The sequence below is a fragment of the Penicillium subrubescens genome (assembly GCF_028828155.1).
Source record: "Penicillium subrubescens strain IBT 31985 chromosome Unknown utg000005l_segment0_segment0, whole genome shotgun sequence".
Taxonomy (NCBI): domain Eukaryota; kingdom Fungi; phylum Ascomycota; class Eurotiomycetes; order Eurotiales; family Aspergillaceae; genus Penicillium; species Penicillium subrubescens.
In genome coordinates, this window is record NW_026643155.1 from 3,436,589 (window position 1) to 3,462,150 (window position 25,562).

At 49.6% G+C, this 25,562-nt stretch overlaps 10 protein-coding genes across 10 annotated transcripts; 3 read left to right on the top strand and 7 right to left on the bottom strand.

Moving 5' to 3' along the window:
- Positions 1-127: 127 nt before the first annotated feature.
- On the bottom strand, positions 128-1,297 carry N7473_007754 (uncharacterized protein; the record flags this gene model as incomplete). Its single annotated transcript, XM_057153694.1, has 2 exons — positions 128-981; positions 1,039-1,297. The coding sequence occupies 2 exons, from the start codon at positions 1,295-1,297 to the stop codon at positions 128-130; spliced, it is 1,113 nt and encodes a 370-aa protein (XP_057008032.1).
- A 1,694-nt stretch (positions 1,298-2,991) lies between these two features.
- On the bottom strand, positions 2,992-5,516 carry N7473_007755 (uncharacterized protein; the record flags this gene model as incomplete). Its single annotated transcript, XM_057153695.1, has 3 exons — positions 2,992-3,093; positions 3,154-4,857; positions 4,911-5,516. 3 exons carry the CDS (start codon positions 5,514-5,516, stop codon positions 2,992-2,994), a joined length of 2,412 nt encoding a protein of 803 aa, XP_057008033.1.
- A 381-nt stretch (positions 5,517-5,897) lies between these two features.
- On the bottom strand, positions 5,898-8,285 carry N7473_007756 (phosphate transporter). The gene is made up of 5 exons (XM_057153696.1): positions 8,172-8,285; positions 7,965-8,072; positions 7,568-7,899; positions 6,595-7,505; positions 5,898-6,539 (listed from the first exon to the last, which is right to left on the bottom strand). The coding sequence occupies exons 1-5, from the start codon at positions 8,232-8,234 to the stop codon at positions 6,148-6,150; spliced, it is 1,806 nt and encodes a 601-aa protein (XP_057008034.1). The 5' UTR covers positions 8,235-8,285; the 3' UTR covers positions 5,898-6,147.
- A 1,119-nt stretch (positions 8,286-9,404) lies between these two features.
- On the bottom strand, positions 9,405-10,726 carry N7473_007757 (uncharacterized protein; the record flags this gene model as incomplete). The annotated part of the gene is made up of 6 exons (XM_057153697.1): positions 9,405-9,454; positions 9,538-9,663; positions 9,830-10,030; positions 10,086-10,238; positions 10,303-10,436; positions 10,512-10,726. 6 exons carry the CDS (start codon positions 10,724-10,726, stop codon positions 9,405-9,407), a joined length of 879 nt encoding a protein of 292 aa, XP_057008035.1.
- A 1,632-nt stretch (positions 10,727-12,358) lies between these two features.
- N7473_007758 (uncharacterized protein) lies at positions 12,359-12,772 on the bottom strand (the record flags this gene model as incomplete). The annotated part of the gene is made up of 1 exon (XM_057153698.1): positions 12,359-12,772. The coding sequence occupies one exon, from the start codon at positions 12,770-12,772 to the stop codon at positions 12,359-12,361; it is 414 nt and encodes a 137-aa protein (XP_057008036.1).
- A 1,102-nt stretch (positions 12,773-13,874) lies between these two features.
- N7473_007759 (aldo/keto reductase) lies at positions 13,875-15,540 on the top strand (the record flags this gene model as incomplete). Its single annotated transcript, XM_057153699.1, has 4 exons — positions 13,875-13,921; positions 14,146-14,162; positions 14,597-14,827; positions 14,948-15,540. The coding sequence occupies 4 exons, from the start codon at positions 13,875-13,877 to the stop codon at positions 15,538-15,540; spliced, it is 888 nt and encodes a 295-aa protein (XP_057008037.1).
- Positions 15,541-16,236: 696 nt separating this feature from the next.
- Positions 16,237-16,584, top strand: N7473_007760 (uncharacterized protein; the record flags this gene model as incomplete). Its single annotated transcript, XM_057153700.1, has 1 exon — positions 16,237-16,584. One exon carries the CDS (start codon positions 16,237-16,239, stop codon positions 16,582-16,584), a length of 348 nt encoding a protein of 115 aa, XP_057008038.1.
- Positions 16,585-17,372: 788 nt separating this feature from the next.
- On the bottom strand, positions 17,373-20,441 carry hxB (putative molybdenum cofactor sulfurase protein (HxB); the record flags this gene model as incomplete). The annotated part of the gene is made up of 4 exons (XM_057153701.1): positions 17,373-18,020; positions 18,085-19,778; positions 19,841-20,003; positions 20,295-20,441. 4 exons carry the CDS (start codon positions 20,439-20,441, stop codon positions 17,373-17,375), a joined length of 2,652 nt encoding a protein of 883 aa, XP_057008039.1.
- Positions 20,442-21,447: 1,006 nt separating this feature from the next.
- N7473_007762 (mitochondrial 54S ribosomal protein mL59) lies at positions 21,448-22,503 on the bottom strand. The gene is made up of 2 exons (XM_057153702.1): positions 21,873-22,503; positions 21,448-21,816 (listed from the first exon to the last, which is right to left on the bottom strand). Exons 1-2 carry the CDS (start codon positions 22,425-22,427, stop codon positions 21,775-21,777), a joined length of 597 nt encoding a protein of 198 aa, XP_057008040.1. The 5' UTR covers positions 22,428-22,503; the 3' UTR covers positions 21,448-21,774.
- Positions 22,504-22,753: 250 nt separating this feature from the next.
- Positions 22,754-25,148, top strand: N7473_007763 (putative mRNA splicing protein (Prp39); the record flags this gene model as incomplete). The annotated part of the gene is made up of 4 exons (XM_057153703.1): positions 22,754-22,822; positions 22,885-23,100; positions 23,181-23,284; positions 23,756-25,148. The coding sequence occupies 4 exons, from the start codon at positions 22,754-22,756 to the stop codon at positions 25,146-25,148; spliced, it is 1,782 nt and encodes a 593-aa protein (XP_057008041.1).
- Between the last annotated feature and the right edge of the window lie 414 nt (positions 25,149-25,562).

Sequence of the window (25,562 nt, forward strand, 5' to 3'; positions counted from 1 at the left end):
GTGGGTCTGTAGGGAAGATAGCAAATGTCGAAGTTCTCATTTCACGAAGAATCAGGCCACTCTGCCTAGTAGCATTAGCGTCCCTCAGAGAGTAAATATATTTGTATGCAGCCTTCCGCTTTGAATTTCATGACATAGCCCTTACTTGCCAAGCCTCCTTTAGCGCGGAAGCAGAAGCAGCCGTTGGCCACGCATGCTGAAACTCCAGATCGGCCAGGAATTCAAGAACGGCGTTCTGCTCTGCAGGGTCCTTAAGGTACTCTCCGCAGACCGAGATACCAACAGCAGCATTGACAAAAAGCACAGGACACTTTGAATTCGACAAAGCCAACCCAACGAGCCGGCGAATGATGCACCTCAATTCCTCTTCCAGTGCCAGATTTGCTTGACGAGCAGCCAGACCAAGACGAGAAAGCTTCGGATCGGAGACTGCGAGGAGGATACGAGAGAGCTCAATATGCTGGGATCCAACGGCTTGACAGGCATTCTGGTGCCAAATTACCGGGAAGAACTTCCCTGACGACGGGTCCGCTTCTTCGAAATAAAGCGGCTTGAATTCTAGCGGTTTATTGGATTCCCACTTCAAGTCGAACGCCTTCAATACTGACCACCTTTTCATCTTTTCGCTAAAGGGTAAAGATTTGCCTTCGCCGAAACAGAACTTCAGAAGATCCGCACACCATACGAGAATTCGATTTGTCCAGGTGAAGTCGTTGACAGGATCTAATTGAGTATAGCCGTTAGTCGGGCATACTGGAAGACGGAAGGTGCGTTGATTGAGAAAGGCGCTCCAAATTTCTTGTCGAAGGGCGATCAGACATGCAGAATGACGGAGTGATGTTGATGGAATGGCGTGGAGATCCCGGTTTCTCCGTGGACCATGAATAGTATCGTATGCGTAGAAGGAATCATCTTGCTGGGAGCTCACGATGAATTGAACGGTACTTAGGTACGCTTCCGAGTCGATGCCAATCGATGGAGCTGTTCTCGGATGGTCAGCGGTTGGAATCTATCAAATGCGTAGAACCAGATACTTGCCGTCTATCTGCTCATAGAATCTTAGTATTGTGGCAGCGGCTAAGACATCCTCATTATACTGCTCATTTGGATCCTTGGACAGCTCCAATAAATATGAGATACAAGTATCATGATAGTGAACAACTGCGTCCACATTTATTCTGGGAAGTTCAATTCCATTGATTGACACGGGGGTTGATTTTCCCCGGCAAGAAGTCATGCGTATTAGATGACCAGCAGACGCAGTCAAGATCGCATACCGCAAGACTGGGCAGAACATCGCTCTTTGAGGGACGTGGAGCTCAAAATGGCGGTCTCTATCACACGTATCGAACTGTATCAATCATCCCTTATTAGAACTGAGCAGACATTTGTTATTTTGTGAGACTTACCCATGGAGCGAGATATTCTGTGAAGTGTCGTATCAAGCAAGCCTCCTCTATGTTTGTGAAATATTTATCAGTGCAGCTTTCAGGGAGGCCTTTTAAAGGCCCGAGCGGATATCTTTCCCTCTGGACTGGAAACGCGGAAATCGAAGAATGATATGACTCTCGGTCCTCACTTGGGGCTGTCGGTGGATCTGACGTAAAAATTGATTCGGCTTCCATAGGACCATAAGGGGGCCTTGAGTCAGAGACTGAGGCGTAATTACTTGTCAGTCCGTCTTCGGTTGGGCTTTGAGTTTCAATGACTCCCGAATGTTGGGGCTCATTTTGTTCGGTTGCTATCTTCGAAATGCCCTGTATGCTAGGCGCTGAGGTAGCAGTACCGACATTTCGAAACTTATTGGGAGTATCATCATCTGCTGGTGATGACTCTTCCTCCCCCTCAAGTCCAGAGCTTTGCGTTGTATGCACATAGGAAAGGCGCCCTTCATATCCAAAGTTAGCCTCTCGACGTCTGCGCTTTTGGCCGTAGGAATTCACCTGTCCGGTTATAATCTACCCATTCTTGATTGGGAGAGAAGTCAAAACTTTGACGTCGCCGCCGGCCATTCCTGAATTTGAAGCTTGTGCTCAACGCCTCACAAGGTATCTTGGACTTGACACAATGCGAGCAGGGCCTTTTGCCGTCACCTGAAAACAACCAGCCATGAGCTATGACATGTGATATGGAGGCTGAGAGTCTTACATTTTCGGTGACGTGCTGGTAACAAGCATGTCAGATAATTGTAAAGCTACACTTGATGGGGCACATACATCTGCACGAGTCACAAGGGTTTGGGGTATATCGCTGACGCGACGTCATTCGTCGTCGCTCGGTATTAGCGAGAGGTGTCACAAGCAAGAATGCCCTGGTCGAGTGTCTTCTGAGTTAAATTTGGCTCTTCAGCAGGGCCACAGAGACGATAATGATGACATTAAGGGCACGGCCAGAAGAGCGCACGGTTCCAGGTAAGGACAGTGCCTTTTTCGCTCGTGCGGGGAAGGAGTGCGTGTGTGGGGAACTGCAGCCTGAATAGTCAGGCAGGAAGTTTTAACGCAGTTCCCGGCCGACCCGATCACCCTAAAACACCATACTGAAGGCAACATTTCACAACTTCATATCTCAACGCTCGAGACTAATTCCATGATTCTAGGGTATCTGAGCATTAGAAATATCATACTAGGTGTACCTATCAACTCAAAAATATTTTGGGCCATTAGAACATAGATAGATATATTTATACTGCCCGACCGGGGAGTATTCTTGGTATTGCAGGTAAGTAACTATCTATGAATATACCAGCTAGGCTGAAGTATTTCCAGTGTAATGAGATTCTAGCATACTAAAAATCAGACTAAAATATATTCTCGTTGTTGATTTATGGGCACCTAAAAATTCGCATGTAATATGGTGTTTTGGGGTGATCGGGTCGACTGGGAACTACGTTAACTATTTCGGGACTATGGGAAGATTCTTGAACAGACTATTTCAAAGTAAACAACAAGAGTCGTAGTAGAATGAGTTGTCCAAAATTTAGACTGAAAATCGTCAAATTGAGTTTTGCCCGTACTGCGACGCTGCCAACATTTCAGTGTTCAAAAAGTCAGGAATATCCCAGAAGCCCAAATCATCGAAGCCGAGATCCGGAATCTAGATATACGTCAGTGCTTCCCCCAAAATCTCACTTCGTTGGATGAACTTTGGACTGACCATATATTCAGAGTCCATGCTTGACCCAACTGCGCTCTCGGGTGTGAACCCACACACAACATCACTCGGCGTAAGCAGTGTCCCATCGGCCACCTGGCCGGGAGGACCATTCGAGATATGTTTTTGTAGCAATTTACGACAAGTCCTCATACTATCCATGAAAGCTTCCCGGATATGGGTCCACTCTGCCTGCTCTCCCTGAGGTACAGCTTGAATCTGTGCAAGAACACCTGTGAGTAGACAGTACCGCTTCATGCTTGGGATTCCCGCGGCTAATCCTTGATAAAGGTGGTCTTTGATTCGCTCAAGTGCCCGGATGAGTGGATTGAGAGCATTCTCCGTCTTTTGATCAACTGCGTTTGGAGGGACTGGTGCAGGGCCGGTCGGTAGCGTGGTAGATTCGTCTTCCAGTTGGGTGATGAGTTCTAGACTGATTACTATGATGACATCCAAAGAAAGACAACCCTTGAAGATTCCTGTCCCGGAAAGGGCTAGTCGTTGAAAATCTCGATATGGGCTTTTATCGGCGTACAGGTCTGGAGTGGGGCTTTCTGTATAGGATGCCAAAATGAGGGCAGAGTCGATACTGAGTTTTCGTGAGAGATAGAATCGCGGATCTCGCGCAGCCTGGGATGCGAATGGGCGATACAGATTGAGCAAAAAGCGCCGTAGGATTGTGTCCATGATTCGCTGATGGAACTGGGTTGGTGGAAACATGCTTTTGCTTGTCCGTGAGAACCAGGTGTGAAAGAGGGCGGCCATTTCCTTGCAAGCTGCTGTTACCTCCCTGCCCAGATGCAGCGCGTTCTCGTAGGATTGCTCATTGCTACAATCGTTTATAGTCCGTGCAATACGCAGCCGTACAGGGAGGGACTGGCAGAGGAGAGTTTGCAAGGACGATGTGGTGTAGTAGTGTTTGGGTTGTGACGGAGGTATATCGTTTGTCGATCGATCGAAGTCATCATCTCCCAAATTTGCCGGTGGTCGCGTATCGTAATCCTCTGGAGTCAATAGCGGAGGCATGGCCGCATCAAGCGAAAACTGAATATTGATTTCAAGTATAGAGGCCCATATCCGGCGTCGCATTTCTGCATCAAACGCAGAAATTGCTGGGAAGTTACTCGGGTCGCGATGCAGGCCCTGGTAGATAGCTTGACGCAACAAAGTACCAGCAGCGGTCCAATTAGACTCTTTATCCATTGCATAGGCTTGACGACAGAGAAGCAGCAGACAATGCACCTGCAATCCTTCTATGCTTTCACGTTCTTTTTCGAAGGGCCCGGAGATCCACCACTGCGCGGCATAGATCCACCGTCGAGTCGGTAGACCGAGTTCATTAAATGGACCAGATTTGCAGTGGAATATAGACCCGATTGCAAGGATCAGCAAAAGCTTCCTCACGAACCCCGTTGACGCCGAGTGAGAATTTCCCCAGAAGCGTTCGTATTCCTGGTAGAACGACGGAATATGCATGACTTGATATATCAAGCCCAGAGTTCGGAAGTAGTGGCGCACAAGCTCGTCGCAAATCTCCCTTGAAGGGAGATCATTGAGCAGATCTGCGGCTGGATCTAGTAACAGCGGCGTCTGTCGGCTTTTGATGATCCTCCTCAGGCCTCGAACTTCTCTGAGAAGCTTGCTCATCTCGTTTTGATTACTATCAGTATAGCTGGCTGTGCTGCGTACTTGACAAAGTAGGCGGAGCTAGCAAGGTTGATCAGCCCAGTGCGATATATTCCTTGGAAGAGACGTCGTACCTGGTGAAATATCAAAGCCCAATGTGTAGTACCGAATAATCGAGTTCGTTCCCCAACACACTTCAGCCGAGGCGCCAGCGGAGGAATCGTGGTTTGAGGTGGAGCCGATCGCCCAGATCTACTAGGTGCAGACAACCGTTCCAGCTCAGCAATGCGTTCCCCAAGTCCATTCAAGTCATTTTTTGAACCCGAGGTACCATGAGATGGCAATTGACTGCTCGCTGGACCTTTAATCTGGTTCTCCAGACTCGATATTCGATCATGAAGAACCCGAACACTGCTCTCCAACTGTGCAATTCGCGCTCCATCGCTCAGCCTATCCACAGAAGTACCAGTACTATTTCCAGCCGCTATACACGACCCAACAGGAGAAGTGGGTGATTCATACCCACTCCTCTTAGATGTCTCGAGTCTTGCATCCAAAGCAGCTTTACCCTCATGGACATACGAGCATTTCAAAGAACCATAAGCTTTGGTACATGGACCGCATGGCATCTCTTTGTCGCATTTGACCTTGCGGGCGCGACATTGTTGGCACGACAATGCCGGGCGGCGACGTTTGCGTGGATTTGACGGCGATGATGGATCCGCATCGGTGCCATCCATTTTAAATAGGTTAAGTGAATGAAGAATCCTCAAGATGAAATTCAAGAAGGTTTGATGGAGTAGTTTCTTGTGGGCGCTTGGTGTAAGCGTCGCTGAATCACGGCAAATTCCGGGCTTTGTCCGGACAATTAGTCAGCGCAAACGTCAGGCCATTTGATTGGAAGAAAGCCAGCAAGTTGGGATGTATGATCAAGATTTGGGAAATCTTTAGAGGTAAACTGGAAGAATCTTTCAGGGTAGATCACCGTCAGGGATTAGCTTGCTCAGCCTGCAATTCTCTGCCCGTAGATCTCTTCTACTTGATCAATTAGCATAGAAGTATCGATACCATCCAGGTAAATACTACACTAAATTTCTCTACATTTAGGTGTTGAAGCCAGTCCAGTAAAGTGTAAAAGGGGGTATCTATTCAAGTATTTCCAGCCAACGATAATACATCCGGGCCCCCACGCAACCCAGTCCAAAGGATTAGAAGTCCACACAAATTCCATCCACATCACTCCAAACTAAAAGAGATGTCAAGCCCTGAATCCTGAGAAACACCGTCTATAGATCACAGCAAGGAAAAAGTATAAGTAAAGAATAAAGGGAAAAAGAAAAAAAAGAAGAATGAAAGAAGAATGACAAAAGTCTAGCCACTGAATGACATGGCGCGTTGCCGAGATGCCCTCTTCCGCAAATTATTTTCGCGACTCTTGCGGCCCATGCGGCCAAGAGATAATGTTTCGAGGGTATACGGCTTGCCGCCCCAGATCAGGTTTGAGCCCTTCTTTTGTTGCAAGGGCGGGATCCAGAATTGTGTGACTGCTGCACCGAGGATCATGCATGCGCTGAAGACGAAAAGAATGATGCCGTGACGGCGTGTTGAAATGGTATCGGCACCGCTGAAGCGGTAGTATGTTGAAAAGATTTGAACGAGAATAGAGCCGAGTTTGCCGGCGCCAGCGCTGATACCGTGGCAAGTGCCGCGGTAACGGGTAGGGAAGATTTCGGCAGGGATCATGTAAGTTGTTGCATTGGGGCCTGGAAAATTGTTAGCTCATGATATGGATAGCATGATTGATGGAGGGGAACACACCAAAGTTGAAAAGGATTTGGCCAACGATGTACAAAGTGACGACGGCCGGCGGATAGGTATAGAGATTGATGAACATGCTGCCCAGAGCAATGAAAAGAGCTGCCAGAGCCACGAACATGTACTTTTGGAGAGCGACACGGTCGATGCGGTGGGAGAAAAGAATGAAAATGAGACCTCCGACAAAGCTGCCAATATTCAAAATGACAAGGCCATGGACAGAGGTGTTAAAGAGTTGATCATAGACGCTGGCGCCGGGTCGGTCATCGGTCTCCCAATTAGGTGCTGGGTGACTAAGGTGTAGAGAGCCCCAGGTCTTGGCCAAGAACTGTGGGCTGGAAAGACCAATTCCATAGTATCCAAAGTCAAGGAGCAGCCACGCAAAAGCAGTACCAGCCAAGCTGCGCCAGTTACCTTCAGTCCAGAAGTACCGAATAATATCTGTGCGGGCAAGGCGCCAGTGGGAGTTCAGCGTTGCCGGTGGCATGTGACTACTGTACTCCTCGTCCTCATCGATAGAGTCACTGGCAAGTGATGAGATGGGTGGTAATTGGATAGCACTGCCAGTCCCTGTTGCAAAGCTGGTTTGGTCGAAAGCAGGGCTCGAGGCCTGGTCACTGAAGAGCGTGGTCGCGTCGAACTGGGCAGTAACGGGGTCATCTTCGATCTCCACGAGATAGCGCGGACTCTCAGGAATGGCAAACCGGAAGAGACACGCAATAGCGCCTGGTACGACACCGATACCCAGCACCCAGCGCCACATAATGTCGACAGTGCGGGTGAGGTCGTCAGAGCCCTTGCTACGAGCGATGGCGATGACGATTAGAGATACCAAGTTTCCTGCGATCTGTCCCAGCGGCTGCATAAAGAAGACGCTAGCCATCATACGGGCTCGATGTTTCGTTGGTGCGAATCTATACTCGTAGTTAGTTCCAAGTTCATCGCAGGCCGTTCCTGAACAGCGTTGTATACATACTCAGAGGTGATCACAGCCGATAATGGGTAATCAGCGCCGACACCAATTCCGACGCAGATTCTCCACCAGATCAACCAGGCATAGATATTCATACTGCCATTCTCACCGGTTGACGACATCACAACGCCGAGCGTGGACGTTATTAAAAGGACCAGCTCGACACCGTACATCTTCTTTCGGCCATTCTTGTCTGCCAAAAATCCAAAGATCACCATACCAAACAGCGTACCGGCCAATGTTGCGATATTAATGCAGGTCAGTCGCAGCGAGGAGATTTCATCTCTCCAATAAACGTAAGAAATCATGGGCAAGGCCATGTTACTGGCAAAGAGCTGTTGCGAGGCTCGTTAGCCTTCTGTAATCATCTTATCTGATCTCGTTTGTTCCGCCCACTCACTGTGTAACCATCGAGGAAGAAACCGAGACCAGCGACCAGCACGACAATCCACTGATAGCCCTGCCGGTCGATAGTCTCGTAGATCTGGCGCATGCGAACATATCGATCCTAACGTTCAATAACTTCACGTTAGCTCTATCCACAGCTCCTCTCACTTGATCGAAGACCCCACGAAGTGGGCGTCGAAAGCGGGAATAAGCAGCCCACCTGTTCATGATCGAAGTCCCGCGCACGGTCGGTCTTGTATAGTCGGGCGTGAAACCTCCCCATGATCGCATTCAGCGGAAACCCTCTCGACCGTTCAACGATGTTTCATACCGGTGCCCGGAAGGATTAAAAGGCGAGGTCTCAGGAGATCGCAGGCGAGATATAGTCAGACCCAGTGATCGGGTCTCGGGACCTTTCCCCTCGTCAGAATCGCTTTCACTTTCCACCATGGAAAAAAGACCAGGACTGGCCCAGCGGCCATTGCCCTTCCACGCGAGTTGCACGGCGTGGGGCCAATGAGTGCAGCACGTTGAGCCTCGCTGGTGACCCAAGATGATCCCTGCTCGCGCTACTGCAGCCCAGCTGGGTAGCTCCGGCGCGCATAGCGCTGGGTTCGGTTCAATGGGATTGAATGAACTGAGTGGGGTGGGCACATTTGAGTCTATTGTTCGGAATACAATAAGACTAATGAGTGGGGGGGAAGTGGAAAGTTTGTCACTCAAAGCAAAGGACTGGACATAACCAGTCCAGAAGGGTCCTCCTCGTGGATACAAAGTGTAAGGCGGAGAAGACTCCCCGTACGATTAGGAAGGAAGTGTCTAAGAGAACAGAGCCTTGAACCAGTTGAAGCAGTTGGACCAGGGCGAAAAGCCACGAAGATAAACTAAGGACCAACATGGTTAAGCTGCCCCCACACGCCCGAGCCAAACCAAACGATCGCTGCCCACACGTGCGGGCGTCGAAGTGCTTGAATCGCTCGGCGCACCGCCCCACTCCACTTAAATATGCTTTGCACCACGCCTCTTTTGACCACGTTAATTCCAGTATTCGTACATGAGACATGACAGTGACATGAGCCCACTACCATGCTTTCTTGATACTATCCTACTGTGGTATCATCCGATTACGACCACTCTCACTATCATCTTACGACTACGACTCGGCGTCTTGGCAGTTTATCAAAAGTCCATGCCAAGGAGTTACGCGATCCAGGAGAAATTAACGGTTTCAATCAGATAGAGACAGTGCTGCATTATATGGTATCACACGGTAATAAATCACACTCCGAAAAACTCCGCCATGCAAAGTGGGAATTCGGTGGAAAGGTAAAAAAAACAAAATGTATGAAGAGACAGTCAAGAAAAAAAAACCGTCAAAAAGTCAAACCCGAAAATAATGAAAAAAAGAAACCAAAAAAGGTACCCAGGACCATAGACCTGGGATTTATTCTATTCATCCAATCGTAAGGTCCGTTGACAGCAGCTGACAGAAGCTCTTGCAATCTAAAGAACAATCTTTGTTAGCGATGGGTGCTCGGACTTTCGTCATTGGCATGAGTTCCATGCGGGCTGGAAAAAGCACTGACCATCATCATTCAGAAAGGTGATCTGAAGGTTTCGCATTTGCGATAAGATCTCAAAGTTTGGATTGAGCTCGACGATAACCGGTCGCCCGGTTTTCTTGGGCGGTTTCACGCTCCCCACGCAGTTGACTGTGGCTGGTTTTAGATAGATGTTCCGGAAGTAAAACAGAGAATTTTAGAATTGCCAAGGGATAATGGGGCTGGCCCAGGTGTTTCGACACGGATATGTGCCAACAAGAGGCCAAAGGATTGCGCAAAATGGGCATAATTGGGATGAAGAAGAGGCTGAACTCACGAGGAACTGATACGTATCGTTTGAGGGCACCACGTTGAGAATTGGCAAAGAAGAGCATGACTCTTTTGCCATTATGCCCACGGAGGATTCGGAGGTTCTGGCTAATACACTCTTCTCCGCGGCCCTTGGACTTGGCCTCGGCAATGCCACCTAGAAAGACCAATTTGGAGCATAATAGAAGCTCTTGGAATTGTACACAATCTGCTTGCAATTAGTATAATCCAAAAAGGCCAGCAACAGTTATACGGTCGCATACCTTGCCAGTTTTCAAATTTATATGATAATTGCGTCATAAAGACCACATGCGCGGTCTGGACGGTCTGTTGATCGAGGAAGGAGATGCGGAGAGGGTAGTGTTCGTGGTCTTTAGGATGTTCGAGATGTGGGACGGGTAGTTTTGTGTTGTGAACTGCTCTTGTCATTAGCTTCTGTGCAATCATTCTTCGAGTCTATCGCTGGTCATGGTCACTCACAGGCGTGGATAAAGGGTGCTTGCTGGCCGAGACCTCCCCCGAGCTCAAGACATTTCAACGCCCCCGTTGAATCTTTACATACGTCAATGTATGTATATCTTAGTTTGAAGAGTTGACCATTCTTAACAAAGGAACTGTGATCGACATGGGCACGTTAACGACTTGGAGCACCAGGCACACACCCTCCACGGCAAACACTTTGAACGTACATGGTCATTGAAGGATTGAGTTGGAGCCGCACTACATCGTCGTAGAGCTGCCATGACTGCTTCCGTGAGCTTGTCCCGGGGGAGGTTGAGGGGCTCTGGAAGAGGATGCTGGTGGAGGCGGACGACACGGTGGAGGTTGAGACCGAGCTTTCACGGCGTGAAGAAGTGCTTTCCCACTCCTGGAAGTCTGATGAATAAGGGAAGTGATGGCTCATGGCCGCGATCTCGGGGAGGGACGAGGTCCCGAGACTGTTTATTTTAATAGCGACAGGTGGTGGCGGGGATCAGGCGCATTTGAGGGGTGGACAAGGCGGGTTCAAGGCGGATCTCCATCCAGAGATCGGCCGGCAAGAACCATGACATGAGCTGATGGGAATGGCTGAAAGAGTAGGTTCGCAAGAAGAGGTCCTGGGACGCGAAATGAATATATGGCGCCCGTGATAAGCGCCGAGTTGTCAATATCGTGAGAAGGCCAGCTGAGTGTCCTATGGCCAAGAGGGGTGACAGGACACTAAGGCAGGCAAGCAGCGAACCAGTTGAGTGCGTCGAATGGCGCAGGCAATGACAAGAACAAAAAATCTGGAAATTCCCGAGTGAACCGAATACAATAATATCAAATTACCCAACGCTGGCCGAGTGTGGAGCACCCGCGGCAAAACGTGCCCAAATGGCTGGCCAACAGATCGTCCCGCGGGGCGGGTCTCTTATTTCCCCCCCCTCTTCCTCTTACAAGTCTACATCGAGTCCCATCGACTGTTCCTCTTTCCATATGACATTGGATCCTCTCTTCGATTTACTCGATACTAATTTCCGGAGTAATAGAAACTAACGGACTAGTTCTGACATGAACAATGCGTTACCTAGTCATGGGCCCTAACTATACTCGGTATCTCATTGAACGACTACTCCCACACGAGTCAACTTGTGCATCGTACTTATTCTGGATCTCATATAGCCCCCATCTGGACTCGGCAATGACTGCCTGCCATTGTCAGAGATGTATTCATCCATGATATACTCCTGTAGACCCCTGATATGATGATATCACACTTTGACCAGCCACGGATCTCATAACTCCGTCAAAAGAGAAAACTCTGTCATTATCAATCTTCAAATCAATCATCCACTATTGTTTCCTTCCTACTTCATCCGGATTTGGGTTCTTAGCTCCCATGGATCTTCTCCCGAACATGGAAAAAGCTAATCCCAACCCGGAAGTGCTCCGAATGTTTCGAGAAATGATCTGGAATCGAGATCGACCGGTGTGGTCATAGCTCCGGACCATCCCAGGCTCCAAGGGGGCCGGGGCTCAAATGTTCGCTTCGTCATCGGGGCTGGAAAGATACCTAGAAAGATCGAGGCGGAGTGAGAGGCTATGGCACCGGGGCGTGACCCTCTTTCTATGCGATCTTCCGGGCACAAGGCTCTCTCTATACGGAGTAATAGTTATCTATAGATCAGTCACCACACAGGCCACCTGGTGCCTTGTATGCCCGGTTTCCCCAGACAATAATCTCACCCTTCTATCAATGTCAGATGTGCTTCCTTTGTTGCTCTCCTTGCCACATCTCACCTTCTCGTTTCCATCACGTCCATTTCCGCCGGAATCCGATACAACACCACGTTCTCCGGCTTATTGTTGTATTGCGGCGTAACGTGATCCCAAGCCCAAACAGCCACCACAACTGCACCCGCGCCTGGATCCAAACGCCTCTCCATCACTGCATGGTGTCCACTAACGCACGTGCGCAGACCCATTATATCCAAAGGCTCATGGAATCCCATCTTTCTGCCAAGGTCTTGGACCTAGCGGACCGGGAGTAACTAGGCGACCCAGTGAAATGCGCCTAGGTGTCGAAACCCAGATAACCGTATACAACCACCCCGGTCACGTCCAGGAACCACACGTACCCACTCACCGCAACGAGGTGGTCTGTCCGCGCCACAGGAGATCGTGAAAGAATGGCTTTATCAATCGTGGACTCGTTTATCATCGCATTGACCAGTAACATTTGCCCGACGACAACCTTGAAGTCAATCTCTTCATATCGCGAAGAAAACGTGGTATGTCCCTGCGCCCGTTGTAGATTCTTCAATTCACAATCCCAGCCAAGGATCGGAAGTGCCACCGCCAACGCCAGGTCGCCTCCATCCGGTGACCCTGATGGTAGGTCCGCCGAGGAGCTCGTGCGAGATAGTACTGTCACGAGGCTCGGATATAGTGCCTTCATTTCCTCTGCCCCGCGAGTGATCCTATTCATAATGTTATTGCTTTTCTTTTCAAGTTCCAGACTGCTGCCTGATTGTTCTCTCCGGGATATGCAACAACCAAAAGGTCCGCGACAACTCGGGAACCTTAATCGTGAAGAATTGGAAGCATAGAACAGGGACGCAGGAAATGCATCGTTAGACCTCGGGAATAGTTTGACCCGTGAATTGACATGAAAAAAGAGTTGACGTCTAGAGAACGTGCCAAAACGGGTGATCGTCCACTCGACCGAGCTTTTGGGAAACAATCGGCCCCGTTTGACAGTTTGTCGGTGTGATGCCATGTGGCACGGCACGGTTAGATGAAGATGTTGATCTTTTCCCATTTTCTCTCCCTCGACGATCCTTCTCGCAAGCTAATCCATTATGGTTATGATGATCTGCAGCTCCTGCTAGTGCCATTCCGAACAGGGCAGGGTTCTTAATTCGTATTTTCCGGGGGGCTACGGTCTCATGTATCCCTCACGTCCTAAATTTTGACGCCGAGTACCCCTAGCGGAAAGTCGTTTCACCCGAAATGGCTGTTTCTCGTCGCACTTCCAACACCTGTGGATCAGAGCGGGCAACTCGAGCTCAATGCACCTTGCAAGGCCGACTTGCTATAATACTTAAACCGCCGCTACCGTTGCGATCGGCCCAATTAAAGACAGTACGAAAGGAACAGCAACCAGAAATCGGAGATTTAAGGCCAGACGAAACGTCTATTCACGCTATGCATGGTGTTTTATACGTGAGTCCAAACAAAGCGTTATTGCAGTATTGACCCATGGTCAAGATTCTAGCATGAGTGACTCTTACTTACTTCTATGAAAGTCTCAAGGCAATAAATATGACCTTCAATGCAATAACCCTTGGTCAATTTTCTTATTGTTGATACCCCGACAGGGATCGAGTACTCGTTCATCCTCCTATATCCCACTCCCGAGGGTTGTCGCATCTTCGCTTCCGTCTCTTGCTTTTAATGAAGGTCCAATTCACATTAGCACAGGCCCAGATGAGCTGAATGCCGCTTCAATCTGCAGAATATGTGAGGGTCACGAATCTCATTACCTTATTGATCCCACAGCTCCCACAGCGGCAAGCGAGTTGAATCCCATGAACATTCCCGTGTCGATACTCAACTATCGCAGCAGTCGCATAAGGTGCGCAATTGCATAAGTTATTCATGCACACAAGTCAATGCCGTCAGTGATTCTCATAGACCGTTGAAGGTGGATGGCTGTCGTGAGCTTGCACTAGTCAGATCTTGCAATTGATTGCGTTTCACGATCTGACGGCCACTAGGCTAGCTGTTCAGCAATAGAGTCATCGTTCCTTTCAACTTAAACATCCACTTGGCATTGCTTACGAAGCTTGGTCCCCACAGTGACCACATCGCTCGATGTACGTGGATGGCATCTTGGGTGTGAAGCGCTGGAATATTTGAGCTCCACAATGAATCAGTATAGCCCATTCTCATGTTGCACGCGACCTGCCACAATCTCGAATCAAGATCGGCATATCTGAGACCACATTCTAATAGATTGTGGGGTCTATGCGATGCCGGAGTTAAGCGGACCTAAGATGCGGACTCGGTATCCCGAGAGACAGACCATCTAGTCAACTGTTATTTTCGTCAGAGCAATTGGTTTCTCAATACCTGTCGCTGTGTCCCTTGAGATCCTATTTTCACGATTTCGTCGAGTGTAAATACCGCCGCCCACTGCCAATGCCTTCCCTAGCCGGGAAGCCGATCAACCAAAATGGCCTGGACCTGATGCATACGTTACTCACACCCATTGCCCGGTAGCAATGTACGAAAGCTCACAATTGCATAGGTCTGACCTGGAAAGACGATGTTACGCCCGATGAGAAAGCTTTCAAAGTTCTCAAGGCTGTTCTCGCCGCGGGCGTCAATGTCTGGAACGGAGCCGATGTCTACGGCACACCCGACAACAACTCTCTCCACCTCATGAACCGCTATTTCAACATCTTTCCCGAGGACGCCGACAAGGTTGTTCTTACTATCAAAAGTGGTATCAAGGATATGCGAATATCTACTATGGACTGTCCTCCCGAGGCAATCCTGGCCTTCGTGGAGCGCGCAAACGCCAGCCTCGACGGGAAGAAGTAAATCGATATCTTCGGCTGTAGACAAGTCGACAAAGATGTGCCAATTGAGGACACAGTCGATGCACTGGCAGAGCTTGTGAAGGAGGGCAAAATCGGTGGCACCCAGTTGAGCGAAGTCAGTGCCAATACTATTCGGCGCGCCGCAAAAGGTGGCAAAGATCGATATGGTGGAAGCGGAAATCAGCTTGTGGGCGACATATGTCTTCGAGATGGTGTCGCTGAGACTTGTGCCGAGTTGGGTATTCCGATGGTAGCGTATACTCCTCTTGGTGGTGGTATGCTCACGGGGCAGATCAAGAGTCTCGCTGATATGCCTGCCAATGACTACCACCGGTTCTTCCCGCGCTTCCAGCCAGAGAACTTTGAGATGAACTTGCAGCTAGTCATAAAGCTAGAGGAGATGGCTGCGAAGAAGTTGTGTACTACTGCTCAGCTTGCGCTTTCTTGGATCAAGGCTCAAAGTCGGCGAGATGGAATGCCGGTCATTGTGCCTGTTGCTGGTGCCAGATCGGAGCAGAGAGTTCTTGAGAATGTGACGGATATTCCGCTGTCTGAAGAGTATATGGCTGAGATCAAGGCTATTCTGGACAAGTTCGCTGTTGCGGGGGATCGCTATCCGCCTGCCGCTGCAAAGCTTACGGAGTACTAAGCGGACTTGGGCTGGCCATCAAGAAAAGCTTTACAAACCTGACTATATATATTCTCATTTACATATTGTGAGTATTTGAAATCTAACACATTGAGTCTGAGAATTTTAAGACGAGAATGCTCTATTAGAGATGAAATGCCATCTTACTGTGGCTTGGGGTGGGCCGGGTTGTGTTTCTTTGTCTTCCAAATCGGAAAAAGCAACGATTGGTTCAAGAAGGAGGATCTTCTGCGATCTCGCTACACTAGGATCACGGGCCTTATTCTCAAGGACAAAAGGACTCCTGATGTACTGGGATTACCTGCTGGAGGAGACTTACATGGGTACTGTACGAATTGAGTTGTCAATAACATAAGGTTTTGCCACCTCGCTGCAGGGTCTGGGCTACATTACTTGGCCAAAATCTGGTTGCTATTAAACACCCTTTTTGGTTAGTTTATCGGTGCCATCACAATACTAGTGGCTGGGATATGTGATGGCGTTTGTCCTACCTATTGATCATCCTCGACGATACCCACTTCGCTATGGACCTTGAGTTCAACTTCTTTGTTTGCTCATTTCATACTTGAAGATGACCATCCCATATTCACTAAAACTTCTTCTGCCATATTTCTATTTTCAACCTGAGGAATGTACGGCCACTTTTTTCTTCCTGTGCATGAAAATCATCTCCCGTCCCCGACTTTTTCAACCACGATGGACATAAGCTATCCGAAGAAGTACCAACTCGTGCCTAAAGCAGAGCCTGACGACGACGCCGGCAGCGATTCTACTGCGACAAATCGCCGACGACGTCACCTAAGCTCGCTATTTCTCAAGAGAAACCTCGCTGCAATCACTATCAGCAGCCTCCTTCTCATCCCGATACTACTAGTCTTCACCATAATTGCCATTCTCACATTTGAGCCTCTACGTGAAGTCCTCATTATCAAATCAGGCACATACAATCCACCAGCTGGATTGCACGGTCAGTGCCAAAGTCCCCAACGACTCCCCGAACAACCCTCTCCTGTGGAAACTCCACAACAGAAGCTGAATCCTTAGGCTGCAAATACGACCCTCTCTCAGCGTGCTGGCTTCATCAAGAATGTCCACATGATTACTCAAAGGAGTTTGAGACATTCAATGCTGGAAAGCCATTCGTGTACTACTATGATGAGGCCATGACGCACCAGATGAAGGATTATGATGAAGTTGGACATAATACTCAGGGGTTCTACTGGACTTCTTTGCGTGAGCATCTTGTGCATTGTTTGTACCTTTTGCGACGCGGACATGATATTTATATGCGTGGGGATCGACTCGATGATATGCTGGCTAAAATGGAGCATGTGGATCATTGTACGAATTTTTTGGCGAGTTGGTTTAGGCGACCGGATCCTGAGTTGGATAATCCAGTTGGCACACAGGGGACGACAAATTGTTTCATGTCTTGCAGCTGAGTCAATATAAGTGAGGAGTCCGTGAATTTGGACCTGGATGATGGGTAGACTCAAATTGTTGAGGTGAAGGTGAAGTTTCTGCGTCTACCTTCTGAGTCGTGATTTGGATCGTGATCTATTTTAACATGAGGCTGAACGTTAATGCGTGAATAGTCTAAGTGGAGATAGGCGACAAGCCGCAAGGGAACCTGTATCTTTCAAATTGTCTGTACTGAAAATAAGAAATCCGAGATATTGTGCGCTTATGTCCAGTGATGCTCGCCAAAAAAAGTTGAAAGAGTAAGGAAAGTAACGGCAGAATTATACAAGCTCAGGCTTTGACCACAACGATTCTAAACCGAGACGAAAGGCGCCGACAAAAATTTCGAAACAAAAACCCACCCCTTACAATTATTCATCATGATATACAGGCATGACAACGTCTCCTATCATAACCGTCCTGTGATCCGGCTGTGACTCAAACCCAGCTGTCTTCCCCGGAGAAAGTGCTGCATATTTACCAAAACAGACTTTCCCATTCATGTTCCTTGTTTTTGCAAGAGTAGAGAAGGGCTCCTGGCTTCGCACACCGGTTAATTGATCGATGCAGACCATTTGGCATCGTTGGCATGCATCTAGAACATCAACGCGGAGCTGAGTTGGGCCGATATGGATAGCTGACCAGTAATCCTCAGCATAAGGCTGTTCCGCATCACCGAGTTTCACAAGTCGCTCTGCCACGACGATATTGCCTCGGAAGACATCCGCAGCGACGGTCTTGCTTCCACCATTACCCTGTCTAGAGTTGGCCTTGATGCTTTCGTTGAGGTGGTTGACAGATGAGCGTGAGACGACGAGAATTGGCATCTCGTTGGAGAGACGAAGGGGGTTTGTATTCGTTTCGTGGACAGGGAGGGGGGAGGTCGGGCGGAAATGAACCGGGCATGATGAACTTTCGGAATCGGTTTTTCCATGTGCCAGATAGGCGGGGCGGTCGTGAAAGTCGGCTGGCAGTTTGAGAGGGGAATCTGGCAAGTGTGCAAGGAACACCAAGGAAGTCTGAGAAGAACGCAGATACCACCGGTGAAGAATAAGCGTGCAGGAAGATTTGATCGCCACAGACCGTAGAAGGCCGTTTGGTGTTTGTGCATGTCGAAGTTGAAATGAGAGTGGTGTCTTTCCAGCCAAGTGAAATTTCAAGGCTCACTTGTTCGGTCAGCACACCGCAACTGATACGCAAAATACCCCGGTCAAGATCAATAGCAGGGCGAATGAGAGCCATGCGGGGATATCTCTTTTGATTCAGAGCCGCATTAGTTCCTTGGTGAATCAGGCACCATTCTCGGTCCCAGGCCAGACCTTCTCGTCTGATCTCCCATCGTTTCCCTTCTGGAATCTTGAAGGCACCGCAGCTCTTTATGGGGAACACCGAGAGACTTTCAATATAGAAGTGACGCTCAGCACAGGCAATTTCTTCAACAGGTGGTGTCAATGCAACAACAGGAGGGATCTTCTCCACATAGAACTCCTCAATGAACTCAACCATTGAGTCGATATCCTTCATACTTGTCATTGCGCCCAGACTGACACGCAGGACGCCCGTTGGTTTTCCACCTATGAGATCATGAGCGTCTCCGCAACGGAGACCGGTAGAGTAATGGCGACGCAAATCTTGACCCACCCATCCAAGAGCGCGTGCAGTACCTCCAGGATTGCAAACGGACCCAGTCCGTATTTGGATGTTCTGGACGGTTGCCAGCTTCTCCACCTCAGTCTTGGGAGCCCATTCACCAAGGCTATTTCGTATATTAAAGGGAATGATGGGGCCTTGTGTGGTAGAACATCCATAGACTCCATTTGTCTCGTACACGTGGCACACTTTCGTCTGATTCCAATGGGTCAAGCCAGAGATTCGATCATAGAATTGTTTTGCCAGGGAGGCACAGTGTGTGGAGATGTTTGCCATAGAGCCATATAAACGTTCGTGGGTATCAATAGCGGCGTCGAGAGCGATGATATTATGGAAAGGGATAGTTCCGTCCTCGAGACGCTCATGGATAGAAGACTCCTTCTTGGCGTGCCATTGTACGTCTGAAGCAATGACCATATCGACAGTACCTCCACCAAAGTACTTGCGTCTCTCAAGTATATGTGCAGCACTCTTTCGGACGATCAAGGCACCCAGATCTGGGAATCCAAATATCTTGTAGAAACTCAGTGCCGTAAAGTCCGGTGCCACTGAGCCAATGTCAAGCGACCCAGTCGATAGAAACGAAGCAGCGTCGAGTAATGTGTAACCATTCCCTCCGTTCTTCTCGGCTGCTGAACGCACTTCCTTGCACCATCTGAGAGGAAGACGGCGGCCATTCAAGTTGGACTGCGCTGGGAATGCGATAAGTCGAGTGGCCTTTGTCTGGAGAGTGGGGAGATCAGAGATCCAAGAATCCACATCAGTATCGCTCTGGAAACACCGATGTCCCATATGTGCTATCTCACGCACCCCGACCAGACTGGTGTGAGCATCGGTATGGTAGCCGTACCAGAAGCCGCGATGATCAGAGTCCCGAAAGCAATCGGCCACAAGTTTTATAGCCGCAGTTGCATTAGCCACAAATACAAGATCGTACTCTTCAGGGTCTGCGTTGAAGAATTTAAGGACTCGTAGGCGAATATCGTCTGTCCGCTGTGTAGAAAGTTGTGAGGACGAAGACATTGAGTGGGGATTTCCAAAAAGGCTTGATGTCATCTGCCGCGAGAACTCCTCAATCATAGACTTGGCATATACTGTCGTGCCGGCATGATCAAGGTATGTCGTGTCTACATTCCCATGTAGTCGTGATTAGCATGATTTTGAGTGAATCGAGGTCAAGCATCCGTACCTTTCAACAAGGGATACTCTTTTTCGCGGATGGTATCCACATCTGTAGAATAGCCCTGGCAGTATCCAGCCAGGGGAGATGTGGTGCTGGGTGGCTCCATCATTATAAACAATAAAGTAGGGTTGTCTGTAGCCTGAAGCCTGGGAATAAACCCGACAGATCCCTGCACGGGTACAAGTTCACAAATCAAAAGTGGTGGTATCGAGCAACGTGTTTCCAAAGAGGTTTACTAGACGGTCGCTTTATAGTTCCACTGGCAAAGCATGAATCTAAGGCAGACCATCTGTCAGTCTCGTACTCGAGGAATATATTGCATATGAGAATGTCAAAAGAGGCATCCAGAAATAGACTGCATATTGGTGTAACGATCACCCCATGAACAACGGTTTGGAGGAATGGAACTGAGGGGGTGTACAACAGATAAGGCGGATAACTATAAACGAGCGGAGCTTACCGACGGGGATGCGAGGAGCGTGGGGAGGGTCATGCGGAGTTCCTCCTCCCTGATACAAATGATCCGAAAGTTGATGCTCTTTCCAATAACGATAGGTGTATTCCTCAGGAGCGGCCATTCTGGTTTATAAAGAAATGGGGTCGGCATGAGGGGCGATGACAGGAAGGCGGATGAAATAGGAAACTGCCCCGCATTGTTCAGTGGCAATATGGGGAATATATGTGTCACGTGGTGTGGAATCTACCGTTGAGGCTTCTGCCCACGCGAGGACGAGTCCTTTGGGCACTCATCCTGGCATGTCCATCCATGTCCATTATTCATCAGGATTTGGAATTTCCTACAATTAGCGGCAGCGCCTAAGGTTTTCAGCTGATTGGGATCTTGGGGGCCAACCAACTAGTGACCGCCCCCAGAACGTCAACTTCGCGTAAATTCAGCTGGGAGCTTGTTTCCTATCTCCATTCTCCACATGCCGTATACGGGGCCTGTAGGGTCGAGAGCTCTTCACTAACCAACCACTTACCGATTTAAACGATGAACGAATAGATATCAGCCCACATCGCATCCTAAGGTTTATTTCATGCTTCCAGAATAAAAGTTCCGAATCGCCAGGTCGCCTGCGCTCGTTACGCTCGGCTAAAGTTATCCAAACCGCCTTACCTCAGCTCTCAAAATGATAGCCCAGATGTCAGCTTGACAACCCATGTTCGAATCTGTGGAGCCACGTAAAAAATAGCTGCGCCCACTTGGGCCCTTGGGGGCCATATACGAAGGCTGAAAACGACAGTGGCTCACCACCAGCAAGTTACCTTTACTATATCGGGCACAAAGTTAGCACATTTGCTCCAAGACCCTGAAACTGGGATCATCGTGGCAGGAACTGCGCCGGTCACAGGAAACAGAATCAATAATTAGACAAGGATTCGGGGATTCCGACGAGTACTGAATTGACCCGTAGGCATTCCGTGTCAAATGATGCAGGAACAGGGAGTGGGCGTGGGGGCCATCACCTTTAGAACTGCAGACTCGACACCTCGGTTCGAGTTTAGTCGCCCGATTTAGATATCTATCATTACGCCCTATCTGGGAATGACCGGCACCTGCATATCAGACCCTTGACAATGCAATTGTCTTTCGACCAATGAGAAAAGCATGATATAGGTAAAACTCAATGTTGATTCCCTGGTGTCTCATGTGCACACAGTGGCGAGATAGCTTAAGCTGAGCCTCCCGAATATCATTGGGCAAGATGCCCACGCTATATATTGTACAAGGTTTGAATAAAAAATAGTGACGCAAAAGAAACAGTACTCCCATCCCAAACCCCTGCAATGATTCATACAAATGCTTCTGCCGAGGGGATTCCACACGTAATGGAAATGGTCGAGCGAGGGCGCAGACAGATATGGCAAGAGTGGACCAGTGAGAAACAATCGACAGAACTAAAACAATATTTTCACATAGGGCTTCGGCGTCCCCTTCACCGCTTCGGCCACTGTCTCCATCCACGACCATGACCTCTCTGCGAGATAGAGTTAGCGATGTTCCCATGACCAGATCGATCGGGACGATACTAACCTGCTTCCACAACCGGATCATTTCCGGCATCTCCACCATCGCCTTGCGGCGCTCCTCGAGTCTCGCTTCCATTGTCCGCTCCCACTTGTGACCCTTGACCTTCTGGCCGATACCAGTTCCCTTAATCCGCAGACCACGCTCCGCCAGCTTGGCGGCCTTGTATTCGGTGGACTTGGGTCCAGGGGGCAAGAGTGGCTCGACGTTGTATTTAATAGCCAACTTGACTAGATCTGCCTGCTGTCGGAGTCCATATCGGGGACCCATCCACTTCTTGGAGTTGAAGATCTTCCGCGGCAAGAATGGGTTCTGGTTCTTAGGGTCGTTGTACAGGAGCGCGCGAGAGGTCGAGAAAGCCTCGGGATCTGGACGGCGAGCACCCTTCGCATCACGATCCGGGGTGTAGGGCGAGGGAAGAGTCTCGTCGGCGGAGGCTTCGCCCTCCGGGGCAGTCGGACGCGATGCGACCAGGGACGAATAAATCTGCGGAGGGTAGCGAGCGAAGAAGTTGCGAAGGCGAGAAGGCAGTGCGCCCACGTTTTGAGTGATGGAAGACATCACGGCCGTCCGATGGTGATCAATTGAGGCCGTAGACGATCTTGAATGTGTTGAGTGATGGGGCAACCGATAAAAGTTGAAGCCGCTCTGGCCGCAACGCACTAAACCCCGGCGGGCAGTGTTGCGGCCTTGTGGCCTCAGGCCGAGAGACTTCCCATCTCGTCTTTTCCCTTCGGCTCCAGTTTTCCGTCGCTGGTTTCAGCCTCAGCATCCCTTTACATCTGCCATTCTTACCACAACCACTGTTCTTATCGCTCATCGCTCGCGCATATTCTTCGCTGTGATACCCCTATTTAATTGCGCGCATACCCAGAATCCCTGCCATCATGGCGGACTATCACTTTGGAGGTTCGGAGGAGGAGAACGCGGAGTTGAGGAAGCTCGAGACCGAACTGGTACGTCTGGAGCTCGGATACCTGAACCACATGTCTCTGATCGTTGCTAACACTTCACATAGGTTGATGATCCAGATAACTTCGAGACGTGGGAGAAGCTTGTCAGCGGGGCCGAGGCCCTGGAGGGCGGAATCAATCGCAACTCCAACCCGCAAGCCATCACCACAGTGCGCAACGTTTACGATCGCTTCCTCGCCAAGTTCCCTCTGCTATTTGGATACTGGAAGAAGTATGCCGACTTGGAATTCTCAATTACCGGCACTGAAGCCGCAGAGATGGTATGGACCCTTGTCCCAGCCCCCGCTTTTTACGTATCCATCTTGAGACTTGTCGCAGTTGCTAATAACATGGATTATAGGTCTACGAAAGAGGCATTGCCAGTATCTCCCCTTCCGTTGACCTCTGGACCAATTACTGCTCCTTCAAAGCCGAGACGTCGCACGACTCTGATATCATCCGAGAGTAAGTAGTCAGAAGCTGGTTTCCTTCCCTTTCCCTGTAACCGTTACCAATGCAGCTCGCGAAGCCTGTATGATGCCGATTGGGTTTGAAAGATGGATATATGCCGGTGACTGCGGTTCCATTGATGATGGGTGAGAGATCATCGCCTTACCACCCAGACTCAACTGGTGTTTACTTCTCACCGATGGCTCATTCAGGCTGCTTTCCTTCTCCACATGACCAAAGACATTCTACCTTCTACCTGGACAACACAAGGAACAATTTCGTTCGATGGCCCTCTCTTGACCTTTTGCGCAAAGCACTAGCTGCTTTCCCCATAGCTTGCTCACCCTCGTTAAATTTCGGGCCTGTCATAACGTGACAGAGTGATCGCCTATGTTTGCCCCATCATTTCTTCCTCCCCATACCTCCCTTTCATCCCAACTTCCAGCAGTGTTATGAACGTGTTATGCTAACGTGGCATTCTTATAGTCTGTTTGAACGTGGCGCTACTAGCGTGGGTCTGGACTTCCTGGCACATCCATTCTGGGACAAGTATATCGAGTTCGAGGAACGCGTTGAGGCCCAGGACAAGATCTTCGCTATTCTGGGCAGGATTGTTCATATCCCGATGCACCAGTATGCACGCTACTTTGAGCGTTATCGCCAGCTCGCCCAGACTCGCCCTCTGGCCGAGCTAGCTCCTACAGAGACCATGTCTGAATTCCGGTCAGAAATCGAAGCTGCGTCCTCTCACGTGCCCCCAGGCGCCAAGGCCGAAGCTGAGATTGAGCGTGATTTGCGCCTGCGTGTTGATAACTACCACTTGGAGGTGTTCTCAAAGACACAAACCGAGACTACCAAGCGCTGGACCTATGAGTCAGAGATCAAGCGGCCATACTTCCACGTGACAGAATTGGACGAAGGCCAGCTCACAAACTGGAAGAAATATCTTGATTTCGAGGAGTCCGAAGGTTCCTTCAACCGTATCCAGTTCTTGTATGAGCGCTGTCTCGTGACATGCGCCCACTATGATGAATTCTGGCTTCGCTATGCCCGCTGGATGGCTGCTCAGTCGGGCGAGGAAGAGGTGCGGATTATCTACCAACGTGCCAGCTACCTTTATGTCCCCATTGCCAACCCCACGGTTCGACTGCACTACGCGTACTTTGAAGAGTTGTCAGGCCGCACCGATGTCGCCAAGGATATCCACGGTGCTATTCTCATGAACCTTCCCAGCCATGTTGAGACCATCATCTCTCTGGCCAATCTGTGCCGGCGCCACGGCGGCCTCGATGCTGCCATTGAGGTATACAAGACCCAACTGGATTCCCCCCAGTGTGAAATGGCCACCAAGGCTGCGCTCGTTGCTGAGTGGGCTCGTCTTCTGTGGAAGATCAAGGGTGCTCCCGATGATGCTCGTAAGGTGTTCCAGGATAACCAGCAGTACTACCTTGACAGCCGACCCTTCTGGACCAGCTATCTCATGTTTGAGATTGAACAGCCTACCAGTGCTGAGATTGAGTCGACTCAGTATGAACGCATCAAGCAGGTCGTTTCTTATGCGCGCTCGAAGAGCACACTTGTCCCCGAGACTGTTAAGGAGCTCGTACAAATCTACATGGCCTACCTTCTCGAACGAGGCACCAAGGACACTGCCAAGGAGTACATGGCCCTCGATCGTGAGGTGCATGGCCCGGCCTCTGTGGCTGCTGCTCGCACTGGGGGCACTTTCGCGGCTCCTCCGACAGCTCCTGCTGATGCACAGCCCGCCGTCCCTCCCCCGGGCCAGCAACCCACTCCAGACCAAGCCGCTACGACTGCCCAAGCCTATGCTGCTTGGCAACAGCATCAGAGTCCCGTCAACGGTGGACCAGTTGCCTAGGCCCATACCCTGCCCATCCTAATGCCTCTGTAATGGCTTCGATCTCCTCACGTCTCTCCATGAATGCTTTCATCCCGACGGCCTCCTCGCACAGCTGTCTCCTTGTTTTTTTTTTTTTTGGCTGGGTGCCTGACACCTTCTCTACTTGGGTGGGTGACTTTCTTTCCATGTAGCATCATGTTCTTGCCAATTCCCGGCATCGTTCTCGTTCTCGTTCTCCTCCAGGTTTGTTAGCGATTTTGGTGCGCCGAAATGGCCCTCATTTTCCTCAAAGTGGTCTTAACTTCGGTCACTGCTATTTCCCCTTTCCCCATTCCGGGACCCTTTTGTGATTGGAGCAAGATAGGTGGTCCATTCCGGATCAAGTGTACTTTAGTTACTCGTGCAATGTGATTTTCGTAACTCAAGTCTTTT

Coding starts and splice junctions, on each gene's coding strand:
- N7473_007756 (XM_057153696.1), bottom strand. CDS start 8,234: ATGGGGAGGTTTCACGCCCGACTATACAAGACCGACCGTGCGCGGGAC. Junction 8,073..8,171: donor GGGACTTCGATCATGAACAG/GTGGGCTGCTTA, acceptor ATTGAACGTTAG/GATCGATATGTTCGCATGCG. Junction 7,900..7,964: donor TCTTCCTCGATGGTTACACA/GTGAGTGGGCGG, acceptor GCCTCGCAACAG/CTCTTTGCCAGTAACATGGC.
- N7473_007762 (XM_057153702.1), bottom strand. CDS start 22,427: ATGTCTTCCATCACTCAAAACGTGGGCGCACTGCCTTCTCGCCTTCGC. Junction 21,817..21,872: donor TGATCCGGTTGTGGAAGCAG/GTTAGTATCGTC, acceptor TCTATCTCGCAG/AGAGGTCATGGTCGTGGATG.